At 28.2% G+C, this 15,073-nt stretch overlaps 1 protein-coding gene across 1 annotated transcript in view; it reads right to left on the bottom strand.

Annotated features, from left to right (window-relative positions):
* Nlg4 (Neuroligin 4) overlaps window positions 1-15,073 on the bottom strand; it is a 438,709-nt gene that overhangs the window by 149,427 nt on the left and 274,209 nt on the right. The window contains exon 9 of the mRNA XM_073973573.1: window positions 3,287-4,471. Within this exon, the coding sequence (XP_073829674.1) occupies window positions 3,287-4,471 (1,185 nt within the window). The remainder of the gene's footprint in view (window positions 1-3,286; window positions 4,472-15,073) is intronic.

The raw sequence follows: 15,073 nt of genomic DNA, 5'->3' as shown, positions 1-15,073 counted from the left end.
AACTTGCTCGATAACAAGTTTTTCAATAGAAAACTTGTTTCATTACAAGTTTTTCTATAGAAAACTTGTTCGATAACAAGTTTTTCAATAGAAAACTTGTTCGATAACAAGTTTTTCAATAGAAAACTTGCTCGATAACAAGTTTTCTATAGAAAACTTGTTCGATAACGAGTTTTTCAATAGAAAACTTGTTCGATAACAAGTTTTTCTATAGAAAACTTGTTCGATAACAAGTTTTTCTATAGAAAACTTGTTCGATAACAAGTTTTTCTATAAAAAACTTATTCGATAACAAGTTTTTTTATAGAAAATTTGTCCTATAACAAGTTTTCTATAGAAAACATGTTCTATAACAAGTTCTTTATAAAAAAGTTGTTCGATAACAAGTTTTTCTATAGAAAACTTGTTCGATAACAAGTTTTTCTATAGAAAACTTGTTCGATAACAAGTTTTTCAATAGAAAACTTGTTCGATAACAAGTTTTTCTATAGAAAACTTGTCCGATAACAAGTTTTTCTATAGAAAACTTGTCCGATAACAAGTTTTTCTATAGAAAACTTGTTCGATAACAAGTTTTTCTATAGAAAACTTGTTCGATAACAAGTTTTTCTATAGAAAACATGTTCGATAACAAGTTTTTCTATAGAAAACTTGTTCAATAACAAGTTTTTCAATAGAAAACTTGTTCGATAACACGTTTTTCTGTAGAAAACTTGTTCGATAACAAGTTTTTCTATAGAAAACTTGTTCGATAACAAGTTATTCTATAGAAAACTTGTTCGATAACAAGTTTTTCTATAGAAAACTTGTTCGACAAAAATTTTTTCTATAGAAAACTTGTTCGATACCAAGTTTTTCAATAGAAAACTTGTTCGATAACAAGTTTTTCTATAGAAAACTAGTTCGATAATAAGTTTTTCAATAGAAAACTTGTTCGATAACAAGTTTTTCCATAGAAAAACTGTTCCATAACAAGTTTTTTTAACAGAAAACGTGTTCTATAACAAGTTTTTCAATAGAAAACTTGTTCGATAAAAAGTTTTTCAACATAAAACGTGTTCTATAACAAGTTATTCAATAAAAAACTTGTCCGATTACAAGTTTTTCTATAGAAAACTTTTCGATAACAAGTTTTTCTATAGAAAAGTTGTTCGATAACAATGTTTTCTTTAAAAACTTATTCGATAACAAGGTTTTCTATAGAAATCTTTTTCGATAACAAGATTTTGTTTTCCTACAGAAAACTTGTTCGATAACAAGTTTTTCAACAGAAAACTTGTTCGATAACAAGTTTTTCAATAGAAAATTTGTTCGATAACAAGTTTTTTCTATAGAAAAGTTGTTCGATAACAAGTTTGTCTATATAAAACTAGTTCGATAACAATGTTTTCTATAAAATAACTTATTAGATAACAGGTTTTTCTATAGAAAACTGTTCGATAACAAGTTTTTCTATAGAAAAGTTGTTCGATAACAAGTTTTTCTACAGAAAACTTGTTCGATAACAAGTTTGTCTATATAAAACTAGTTCGATAACAATGTTTTCTATAAAAAACTTATACGATAAAAGGGTTTTTTCTATAGAAAACTTTTCGATAACAAGTTTTTCTATAGAAAACTTGTTCGATAACAAGTTTTTTCTATACAAAACTTGTTCGATAACAAGTTTTTCAACAGAAAACGTGTTCTATAACAAGTTTTTCAATAAAAAACTTGTCCGATTACAAGTTTTTCTATAGAAAACTTTTCGATAACAAGTTTTTCTATAGAAAACTTGTTCGATAACAAGTTTTTCTATACAAAACTTGTTCCATAACAAGTTTTTCAACAGAAAACTTATTCGATAACAAGTTTTTCTACAGAAAACTTGTTCGATAACAAGTTTTTCTATAGAAAACTTGTTCGATAACAAGTTTTTCTATAGAAAACTTGTTCGATAACAAGTTTTTCAACAGAAAACTTGTTCGATAACAAGTTTTTCAATAGAAAACTTGTTCGATGACAAGTTTTTCTACAGATCACTTGTTCGATAACAAGTTTTTCTATAGAAAACTTGTTCGATAACAAGTTTTTCAACAGAAAACGTGTTCTATAACAAGTTTTTCAATAGAAAACTTGTCCGATTACAAGTTTTTCTATAGAAAACTTGTTCGATAACAAGTTTTTCTATAGAAAACTTGATCGATAAGAAGTTTTTCTATAGATAACTTGTTTGATAGCAAATTTTTCTACAGAAAACTTGTTCGATAACAAGTTTTTCTATAGAAAACTTGTTCGAAAGCAAATTTTTCTACAGAAAACTTGTTCGATAACAAGTTTTTCTATAGAAAACTTGTTTGATAACAAGTTTTTCTATAGAAAACTTGTTCGATAACAAGTTTTTCTATAGAAAACTTGTTCGATAACAAGTTTTTCTATAGAAAACTTGTTCGATAACAAGTTTTTCTATAGAAAACTTGTTCGATAATAATTTTTTCTACAGAAAACCTGTTCGATAACAAGTTTTTCTATAGAAAAAAATCGATAGCAATGTTTTTTGAAAAACCTGTTCGTTAACAAGTTTTTATTATGAAAAGTTTTCCTATGACAAATTTTTCTAGGGAGTATTTATTCGATAACAAGGTTTTCTATGGCCTATAACATGCTTTCTTATCTAAACTTGTTCGTTAATATTTTTTCTAGACTTTCTTGTTCGATAACAGTTATTTTTCTGTAGAATAAATATTCGATATATTTTGTTTGATAAAAGTTTGTTTTTTTAGAAAAAGTTTTTTCCTTAGAAAACCCGATAGCAAGGTTTTCGCCAAAGAAATCTTGTTATACCCAGAAAACAGTTTTGTTAATAAAAAAATCGATAACAAGAATAATATCTTGTATTTTTTTTATCGAAATTTGTTCTGTAGCATGTTATGGATAGAAGTCTGTTATCGTGAAAGTGTCTCATAAAAAAATGTTATCGAGATGGAATGATTTCTTTATAGGGAAACCATTTTTCAAACAATTTGATTTTGTCGAAAAACTTGTTTTTATCGAGCATTTTTTTCGAAAAAAAAACTTGTTATCGAACAATTTATTTTATAAGGAACATATTATCCAACCAGGTGCTGTTGTTATTAAATATTTTGTTGTTATTAAAAATGTTCCCAGTTTTCCTCTAAAGTAAACTGCATTACCATAATTATTACTGTGAAAAAAATTTCCCTCATATTGGAAAATTCTCAAGAATAACTCATGCATAAACATCAACAAAAAGCATAGAAAGAAGGGAAGCAAACTTTTCACTCACCTGAAGATGGATTGTGACGTGATGACATGGACAAATTTCTTGGCAATGTCATGCAATCACCACCACCCGTACTGGTCATCAACATATTGCTACGGCCATCTAGTAGAGCATTACTAATGCTACTGCTGGCCAGCGTCATGGTGCTATTACCACCTCCACTTCCAGCACCACCGCCACCACCACCAGGGTTGCGTCCATAATTTATTGAGCTAGCATGATGTAAAGTGCCAGCTTTTGGCAGTGTCATCATGCCGGGATTGTATGAAATATTTGAAGCGGTGTTCATGCTGTTGTTACTGGCTACAGAGACAGTGGGATTGCGTCCAAAGGTTTGGCTAGAGCCGGACTGTAATGTCATGGCCCCTGTTGTATTACTGCCACTACCAACATTAACTTGTCCAGAGTTCATGCCTTTGATTTGTAAATGTTCACGTTGGGCAGCAAGATGTTGCTGCTGTTGTTGTTGTTGCTGCTGTTGAGCCTGTAATTGCTGTTGCTGTTGTTGCTGCTGTTGTTGTTTGGTTGTTGTGCTGTAGGTAACATTATTAATAATTCCCGATCCCATTAGGCCACCAGCAGAGTTAATGTCCATTGCTTGTTTGGCACTGCATAAATTGGAATTGATGCCTCCACCACCACCACCTCCAGTATTCATGCCTGGAGGCCCGCTGGACATTTGTTGCTGCTGTTGCTGCTGTTGGGATAATTGCATGGCCGTATTGGAGCACATATGTGGCGGTGGTGGCTTAACATCTGTGGCTGTCAGTAGAATGGTGCCTTGATCCCCATGATTTTCCACATCAACAATAACATTGGCACTCTGCGAGTGTCCCATGTGATAGTGGGCATGCTTTATGGGATCTGGTGGATACGATGGCACTTGTTGATGCATACTGCGTTGTTGATATTGTTTTTGCAGGGTCTTCACCTCCAAACGCGTCTTGTCGCGCTGATAATAAACTCCGGCAAATATTAAAACGTTCAAGATGAGTAAACTACAACCAATCGCTATGGTGACACTTAAAGCTGTGGAGTACGCAGCGTAACCAGCCGACTCAAAACCAGAGGCCAGGGTGTCGGTGGTAGCATTGGCCATAGTTGTGGGTGCATACACTCCACCGGCAGTGTAATTACCACCACCCACTGGTATACAAGTTGTATACATATTTGGCTCAACGGTGGTCACTGAAACAAATAAGAAAAGAAGAAAGTGGGAAAGAGGTGAAAAAATTGCATGAATATTCATTAATACTTTTTGACGGAAATGTTGAGTACATCAAGTGTGTGTTTCTTTCGTTTGAAAAGAATGGAGTGAGAGTACTTCGAATGGATTTTATGTATTCAAATGTTTAATTCTTCAACAGTTTCATAAAAATATTGATGCAGAATTTTAAGAGAATATTTTTTCAATGGTCAACAAGGCGTGGATTTTTTTAAGAATATTTTTTCAAGCGTCAACTAGACGTTGATTTGTTTAAAGAATATCTTTTCAAGGGTCAACAAGACGTGGATTGTTTAAAGAATATATTTTTAAAGCGTCAACTATACGTTGATTTGATTTTGAATTTCTTGGTCCAAAATGATCGTATTGTTGTGTTATTTAAGCTCTTTAGACCTAAGTGTTTGTAAATAAAAATTCCTTTTTATTTCATTTGTCCCGACGTTTCGTCAATATTTGTTGACATCTTCAGGGGATACGTCTATTTTATTAAAAACATCAAATTAAAATCTAATCTTCATGAAATTATAATTTACTTACAATGAATAAAGTATATTTTACATGAAGGTTTTTGTCAAGAAGCACATTTAATAACAAACACAACTTAAAATTAGAATCACAGATCGATTATACTATATTGCAACGCGGTAACTAATGCTAATGTTATTTGTATCTTCTTTAACGTTCATTCTATTTTTTGTTGAATTCTCAAGCTTTCTATTGTGTATCTTTTCTTTTCTTTGTTTTCCTTATCTAATATTTTGACATTTTCAAAGTTCGCCTTGTGTCCAGTTTTCAATATATGTTGAGCCAGTGCTGTTTTCTGTGTTCCTTTTTCTATATCAGTTTTATGTTCCCCCATTCTCGTTTGTAAAGTCCGCTTTGTTGTGCCTATGTACACAAGATCACAGCTTTCTTCTTCATTCCCATTGCACTCTACGTCATAAACAATGTTGCTTTGTTGTTGTTTTTCTATTGGTGTTTTGACGTAAGAGAAAAGTTTACTTGTTGTTTGATTGGCTTTGTAGGCAAAACATATGTTGTTTGTGTTGTTTATTGTCGTTCTTATGCTCTTGTTATCTGTTAAACCAGGTATGTATTTGAGGCTGCAATATCGTTTTTTCTCTTCATTAGTTTTAGGGTTACCATGTTTACATTTCAATTTTCTACTTATTTCGTTAATAATGTTGGTAATTACTTTTGTGGGAAAGCTATTGTTATTTAATATTCGGGTTATTGTTTTTATGTTGGTTTGATGAAATTCTTCGTCACTGATGCGAAGTACTCTTGTGACAAAACTTTTAGCAGTGTTTATAATTTGTGATTTTGGTTGTGTGCTGTGGTAATTCATGATTCTGCCGGATGCCATAGTTTTTTGATACCAGTCAAATATAATGCTGTTGTCATGTCGTCTTAGTTTGGTGTCAAGATATGCTATAGTGCCATCTGTTTCCATTTCAAGTGTGAATTGAATTTTTTGGTTGTATTTATTGAACTCGTTTAGAATTTCATTTACATTGTCTTTTTTGACTATGGATAGAGTGTCATCTACATATTTTGTTATGTATTTCATCGTGATGTTCTTTTACGTCAGCTCGCTGATAGCATTGTCAAGAAGATCGTCCAGAACTATATCTGCTATAGTGGGTGATAATGGGTTTCCCATAGGCATGCCAAAGATTTGATTGTAAATATCATTGTTGTAGTTGAAATAATTGTTATCTTTGAGACAGAAATTAAGAATTTGTAAAAATTTACTTTTTTGGATGTTTGTGTGATTTTTGACCTTGTCCCATTTATTCATAATTATTCTGATGGCTAGATTGATCGGTATGTTTGTAAAAAGAGATATGACATCGAAAGAAACTAGTACTTCGTCTTTTTCAAGCCTAATATTAGCCAATTTTTCTTTTAGTTCAATTGAATTTTTTATGTTATATTCTTTGGAGATAATATTTTTAAGAATTCGTCCAATATATTTTGATAGACTATAGCAAGGTACATTTGTCGATGATACTATGGGTCTTAGGGGAGTGTTCGGCTTATGTATTTTCGGTAGACCATAAAGTCGTGGTGCTGTCGCTGCGGAACAATGCATTTCTTTCTTTTCCCATTGATCAATGATGCTGCTTTTATACAATTCTGAGATTATGGTGTTGTTTGTTTTTTGTAGTTTCGTTGTTGGGTCCTCTCTTAATTTCCTGTACGTATTTTTATCATCTAAAATATTGTGCATTTTTTCCTCGTATTCTTCCCTGTACATGGCAACCGTTTTATTTCCTTTATCTGCTTGAATAATGATAATGTTGTCGTGTTTATTTAAAAAATGTAAAGTTTTTTTATATATCGTCAAAATGAATTTTTCTTTGGAATTATTTTTTATATATTTCTTTTGAAGTTGGTAACCCTATTTCCAATCTTTGTTCTACATATCTCCTTGTCATTTTCTTCTGAAATTTGTATGCATTCTTCAATGTCGGCTAATATATGTAGTGGCGAAAAGTTTTTGTTGTCAATTGGGATAGCAAACTTCTTTCCCAGTGATAGTTTAAAGAATATCTTTCCAAGGGTCAACAAGAGGTGGATTTTTTTTAAAGAATATTTTTTCACGAGTCAAAACGACGTGGATTTTATTTTACGTTTTTTTTTCACGAGTCAACTAGATGTTGATTTTTTTAAAGAATATCTTTTCACGAGTCGACAAGACGTGGATTTTTTTAAAGAATATTTTTCAAGGGTCAACAAGAAGTGGATTTTTTTAAAGAATATTTTTTACGAGTCAACATGACGTGGATTTTTTAAAGAATATTTTTCAAGGGCCAACAAGACGTGGATTTTTTAAAGAATATTTTTTTACGAGTCAACAAGACGTGGATTTTTTTAAGAATATTTTTTAAGGGTCAACAAGACGTGAATTTTTTAAAGAATATTTTTTTACGAGTCGACAAGACGTGGATTTTTTAAAGAATATTTTTCAAGAGTCAACAAGGCGTGGATTTTTTTAAAGAATATTTTTCAAGAGACAACAAGACGTGAATTTTTTTAAAAAATATTTTTTACGAGTCAACAAGACTTGGATTTTTTAAAGAATATTTTTCAAGAGTCAACAAGGCGTGGATTTTTTTAAAGAATATTTTTCAAGAGACAACAAGACGTGAATTTTTTTAAAAAATATTTTTTACGAGTCAACAAGACGTGGATGTTTTGAAGAATATTTTTCAAGAGTCAACAAGACGTGGATGTTTTGAAGAATATTTTTCAAGTCGTGTCCACGATTTTGGAAAAATATTCTTTAAAATGTCCCTGACTTTGGGAAAAATATTATTTAAAAAATCAATGATTTTGGAAAAAATATTCTTAAAAAAATCCACGATTTTGAAAAAAATCTTTAAAAAAATCCACGATTTTGGAACAAAATTCTTTGAAAAAAACCCGATTTTGTAAAAAACGTTCTTAAAAAATCCAAAAAAAAAAACTTTAAAAACAAAAAAAAAAAAATCTTTAAAAAATCCACAATTTTGAAAAAATATTTATTAAAAATCCACGATTTTGGAAAAAATATTCTTTAAAAAATCCACGCTGTGGAAAAAATATTTTTTTAAAAGTCCGCGTTTTTTTAAGTTCAACATTTTTGAAAAAAAAAAATATTCTTTAAAGAATCCACGCTGTGGAAAACATATTTTTTTAAAAGTCCATGAATTTTTTTAAAAAGTTCCACATTTTTGAAAAAAATATTTTTTTTAAAGTCCACTCATTTTTTAAAAGTTCCACATTTTTGAAAAAAATATTGTTTTAAAAGTCCACGCATTTTCTTTTAAAAGTTCCACATTTTTGAAAAAAATATTCTTTAAAAAATCCACGCTGTGGAAAAAATATTTTTTTAAAAGTCCACGCATTTTTTAAACGTTCCACATTTTTGAAAAAAAAAAAATATTCTTTAAAAAATCCACGTTGTGGAAAAAATATTTTTTTAAAAAATCCACGATCAAAAATCCACGATTTTGGAAAAAATATTTTTTAAAAACTCCACGACTTTGGAAAAAATATTCTTTAAAAAATCCACGATTTTGGAAAAAATATTCTTTAAAAAATCCACGATTTTGGAAAAAATATTCTTTAAAAAATCCACGATTTTGGAAAAAATATTCTTTTAAAATCCACGATTTTGGAAAAAAATATTCTTTAAAAATCCACGATTTTGGAAAAAATATTCTTTAAAAATCCACGATTTTGGAAAAAATATTCTTTAAAAAATCCACGATTTTGTAAAAAAATATTCTTTAAAAAATCCACGATTTTGGAAAAAATATTCTTGAAAAAATCCACGATTTTGGAAAAAATATTCTTTAAAAAATCCACGATTTTGGAAAAAATATTCTTTAAAAAATCCACGATTTTAAAAAAAAATATTCTTTAAAAAATCCACGATCCAAAATATTTTGATTTTGGTGTTTCTTTGGAAAAGCCGAAAAGTGAGTGTGATTCTCATTCATATGAAAATACTAGACACTTAAAGAGTTCGGTTTTTCGCTAAAAAGGCATCATTTCAAAAACTGAGAAGCCAATTGATAATTCCCTTCGCCGGGATGAAATCATGATATTGGTAGCGATCAGTAAAATTTTGCAACACTGTCAGTTCGTTTTGAAAAACATTACTCTCTGTAATAGAGGGTAATAAATGAAGTTGAGCCAATGGGGGAATACTCCACTCAAACAATCGAAAAAAAATATACTTTAAAAAATCCACGATTTTGGAAAAAATATTCTTTAAAAAATCCACGATTTCGGAAAAAATATTCTTTAAAAAATCCACGATTTTGGAAAAAAATATTCTTTAAAAAATCCACGATTTTGGAAAAAATATTCTTTAAAAAATCCACGATTTTGGAAAAAATATTCTTTAAAAAATCCACGATTTTGGAAAAAATATTCTTTAAAAAATCCACGATTTTGGAAAAAATATTCTTTAAAAAATCCACGATTTTGGAAAAAATATTCTTTAAAAAATCCACGATTTTGGAAGAAATATTCTTTAAAAAATCCACGATTTTGGAAAAAATATTCTTTAAAAAATCCACGATTTTGGAAAAAAATATTCTTTAAAAAATCCACGATTTTGGAAAAAATATTCTTTAAAAAATCCACGATTTTGGAAAAAATATTCTTTAAAAAATCCACGATTTTGGAAAAAATATTCTTTAAAAAATCCACGATTTTGGAAAAAATATTCTTTAAAAAATCCACGATTTTGGAAAAAATATTCTTTAAAAAATCCACGATTTTGGAAAAAATATTCTTTAAAAAATCCACGATTTTGGAAAAAATATTCTTTAAAAAATCCACGATTTTGGAAAAAATATTCTTTAAAAAATCCACGATTTTGGAAAAAATATTCTTTAAAAAATCCACGATTTTGGAAAAAATATTCTTTAAAAAATCCACGATTTTGGAAAAAATATTCTTTAAAAAATCCACGATTTTGGAAAAAATATTCTTTAAAAAATCCACGATTTTGGAAAAAATATTCTTTACAAAATACACGATTTTGGAAAAAATATTCTTTAAAAAATACACGATTTTGGAAAAAATATTCTTTAAAAAATCCACGATTTTGGAAAAAAATATTCTTTAAAAAATCCACGATTTTGGAAAAAATATTCTTTAAAAAATCCACGATTTTGGAAAAAATATTCTTTAAAAAATCCACGATTTTGGAAAAAATATTCTTTAAAAAATCCACGATTTTGGAAAAAATATTCTTTAAAAAATCCACAATTTTCGAAAAAAATATTCTTTAAAAAATCCACGATTTTGGAAAAAACATTCTTAAAAACACCACGCTGTGAAAAAAATATTTTTTTAAAAGTCCACGCTGTTGGAAAAAATATTTTTTTAAAATCCACATTGTTGGAAAAAATATTCTTCAAAAAATCCACGATTTTGGAAATAAATATTCTTTAAAAAATACACCATTTTCGAAAAATATATTCTTTTGGAAAAAGTTCTTTAAACATAAAAAAAAACTTTAAAAAATTTACGGAAAAAGTATTCTTCAAAAAATCCAAAAAAAAAGTCTTTTAAAAAATCCACGATTTTGGAAAAAAGTATTTTTTAAAAATCTACGATTTTGGTAAAAAAATATTAATTAAAAAAACCACGATTTTGAAAAAAAATATTCTTTAAAAAATCCACGATTTTGGAAAATTATTCTTTAAAAAATTCATAATTTTGGAAAAAATGTTCTTCAAAAAATCTTCGATTTTGGAAATAAATATTCTTTAAATATACACGATTTTGGAAAAATGTATTCTTTTGGAAAAACGTTCTTCAAAAAAAAAACTTTAAAAAATTTACGGAAAAAGTATTCTTTAAAAAATCCAAAAAAGTCTTTAAAAAATCCACGATTTTGGAAAAAGTATTTTTTGAAAATCTACGATTTTTTATTAAAAAATCCACGATTTTGATAAAAAATATTCTTTAAAAAATCCACGCTGTGAAAAAATATTTTTAAAAAGTCCACGCTGTTGGAAAAGATATTCTTTAAAAAATCCACATTGCTGAGAAAAATATTTTTTAAAAAATCCACACTGTTGGAAAAAATATTCTTTTAAAAAGCCACATTGTTGAAAAAAATATTCTTTAAAAAATCCACGATTTTGGAAAATATATTCTTTAATAAATTCACAATTTTGGAATAAATTATTTAAAATATCCACGATTTTGAAACAAAAATCTTTAAAAAATTCACAATTTTAAAATAAATATTCTTCAAAAAATCCACGCTGTTGGTAAAAATATTCTTTAAAATCCAAGTTTGTTGCAAAATTTTTTTTGGAAAAATCTACGTTAGTTGAAAACTATATTTTTGAAAAATATACTGTTGAAAAAATCAAAGTTTGTTAAAAACTATTACTGAAAAAAATCCACGTTTGTTGAAAAGATATTTTTGAAAATATCCCCGTTTGTTGAAAAAGTATTTTGAAAAAATCCCCGTCTGTTGAAAAAATATTTTGAAAAAATCCATGTATGTTCAAAAACAAAAAAAAAAAAAAAATAATTATTTAGAAAATCCAAAAATATTGGAAAAATATCTTTTAAAAAATTCACGAAAATTATCGAAAAAACATTATTTAAAAAATCCACAAATATCGGAAAAATATCTTTTAAAAAATCCACAAATATTTGAAAAATATCTTTTAAAAAATCCACAAACATTGAAAATATTTCTTGAAAAAATCCACGAAGGTTGCAAAAAATGTGTTGAAAAATACCACAACTATTGAAAAAATATTTTTTAATAATCGACGATTATTGAAAAATATTTTTTAATAATCTAATAATCTACGCCTACTTTGGTTACTTTCCGATGTCAAAGTGAAAAAATCCACGATTATTTAAGAAATAATTTTTAAAAAATCTACGAGTATTAAAAAATATTTTTTAAAATAATATTTTTATTGAAAAAATATATGCATATAATATAAAATATATAATAATATTTGTATATGAAAATATATATAATAAAAAAAATCCACGTTCATGAATTTTTTTTTAAAAAATCCGCGAACATTGAAAAAATATTTTTTAAAAATCCACGAATATTTTAATATTTATATAACCCAAGAAAATGTATATAATCCAAAAATATTTTTATATAATCCTCGAATATTGAAGAAATTTTAAAAAATCCAAGATTATTGAAATTTTTTAAATCCACGAGTATTGAAATAATTGTTTTTTAGAAAATCCAAGACTGTTAAAAAAATAATTTTTTTTAAAAAATCCACCAGTATTGAAATAACTGTTTTTTTAAATCCAAGATTGTTAAAAAATATTTTTTAAAAAATCCACGACTGATAATTTTTTTTAAATCTACGATTATTGAAAAGTATATATTTTTGAATCCACGTTATCGAACAATTTAAAAAAAATTCAATAATATTTGTACACAATATGTATACAAAATTGAAAAGTGTTTTCTTAAATATTTAAGTACATATTTTTCCTTTATATCATTTGTTTCGTTATACCTCTTTAGCACCTGACAGCTGTCGTCCATGGCATATATTTTTTGTAACACTGTTTCTATAAATATTCACTGAGTTGACAGCGTTTTGTTGCAACACATTAATGTTGCGGAAATATTTTTACAGCAAATTGTTTGTTTTGTTTTTTTTTTGTTGCTCTCCAAAACACTTGAAAATGTCTACATAAGTTTTCTTTGTTCTCTGCTCCTTTGGTTTTCTGTGTTCTATGCCCTGTTTAAGACGGCGTCTGGTCGTTTATGTCTACATCCGCAACTTAAATGTGAGTGCTGTCATTTTTTTATTTTATCCAGGGACTTTATAAATAGGCCAAAAAAGAGAACTTTTTAAGATACTATTTTTAGTAAGGATGTCGGGGGATTTCTTGTCGAAACAAAAAGAAGTACTTAATATGAAACACAATTATTTCAATATAGAATTCGAAATCGCTTCTTAGAGGTGTGAATAGTAATCATGTGATGAGGTCATCAACTCCTATTTTCAAATTTTTCCTTCTTTAATTAAATTTAAAAAAAAAATATATATAATTCCCCCTAAAAATTGTTGCCTTTTGTTGTTTTTTTGTTTTTCCGATTTTCTTCACGCAATTATTGAAAATTGTTTTGTGTCATCAGACACAGACCGGATGATTGTTCCTGTATTGCACTGCCGGAATGATATGCAAATTTAATTTTAACAATTTTCACGAATTGTGTATTTCCTGTGGTATTCTTCTGTTGGGTGATCATCATTTTTTTTCCTACCAAAGAGCCGCCATGAAACGGCTGTGTCCACGCACTCAACGTTTTTATATATAAAAAACAACTCACACGACTATACCAATCACGTACAGATATGTAATGCGTGTATTTGTGTCTGCATATATGCATCGGCTTGGCATTACAATGCGGTCGAGGTTGATTTACTTTAATTCCTGAACAGCTTTCAACAATTCGTTGACACATTAAATTTTTAATTATATCAGCCGTAACTGACATGGTCAATGAGTTGAAACAAACATTGTATGGACGAGAGAATGTGTACATATGTGGCATGCGGTAATATATTAGGGTGGATTAAATTAAATATTTCTTTGAATGACCATCAGGTCAATAAGCGTGGATTTAAACTAATATTTTTCCAATAAGTTGGGATTTTTAAATATTGTCTTTTTAAGGACCATCCCACCAATAAGCGTAGATTTTTAACCGATATTTTTCAAGGACCTTCCACCCAATAAGTTAGGATTTTTAATCAATATTTTTTCAAGGACCTTCCAACCAATAATTTAGGATTTTTAGACAATATCTTTTCAAGGACCATCCCACCAACAATCGTGGATTTTTGAACAACCATTTTTAATAAACATTTTTAAAGGACCATCCACACAATAATGAAGGATTTTTAAATAAAATTTTTTCAAAAGGCCATCCAAACAATAATGAAGGATTTTTTATATAATATATTTTCAAGGACCATAAAGTCATTTCACCCTATTATATACACACTCTGTTTAGCCGAGTGCATACTAATTAAATGTTATTGATCTTTTTCAATCAAATTAAAATTAAATATCGGAAAAGGAAAATTAAAATCAAAATAGATAAAAACACAAGAAACCTTTTAGTCCTAGAAAGACTTAATTAATCACAATTTTGATTGTTTGTGTAGTTCTTTTGGATAGTGTGTCGTTATCATCAGTTTATCGCATTTTCCACACTTTTCCACACACCAAGTTAAGTGTCAACAAGGCAAATAAAAATGAATCAGTTGAGAAAAAAACCACGTCGAAACGGAAGAAAAATCATTAACCGCCATCTTCATCATCTTATACTACTCAAAGGCAAGGGATACACAAAGCCCGGAGCTTCTAAGAAATTGCCACATTGGGTGAAAGGATTAAGGTATTCTCCCTAGTTTAACTACCCTTGCTCAGATACAGTGTTTACAGAAATAAAATATACAACTCAAGGACAACGAAATGGGAACAAAAAAATTAACAAAAGTGAGAAATGCAACATAAATAAATGAAGAAATTATTTGTGACACAGCAAAAAGCACTACGGATTCACGAACACATTCACACTACACACACACACACAAAATATGTGTGCCTAGAATTATTTCACGCAATTGGCAATGCAAGCAAGGAAGAAGGACTAAACACACATACAGTAAGGGGAAAATTAAGGAAAACCCCACAAAGTTCAACGTAGCTTAAATAACATTCTCCTAATGTGCATTTAATTAAAATGCAAATCCTACACCAACAGGGAATGATCAAATTGTCAAAAAGTATCCTTTGAACAAATGCACGAGTCAAAAATATTCTTTAAAAAATGCACGAGTCAAATAATATTCTTTAAAATATGAACAAGTCATTAAATATTCTTTACAAAATGCAGGAGTCAATAAATCGTCTCTAAAAAAATACACGAGTCAAAAAAATATTGGTAAAAAAATTCACCAGTGAAAAAAAGTATTCTTTAAAAAATCAAAAAAAAACTAGTCAAAAAATATTCCATAATATTCTCTTAAAAATCC

The sequence above is a fragment of the Musca autumnalis genome, unplaced genomic scaffold (assembly GCF_047663935.1).
Source record: "Musca autumnalis isolate F117 unplaced genomic scaffold, ASM4766393v1 scaffold_1, whole genome shotgun sequence".
NCBI lineage: Eukaryota > Metazoa > Arthropoda > Insecta > Diptera > Muscidae > Musca > Musca autumnalis.
This window is presented reverse-complemented; position numbering and strand designations above follow the sequence as displayed.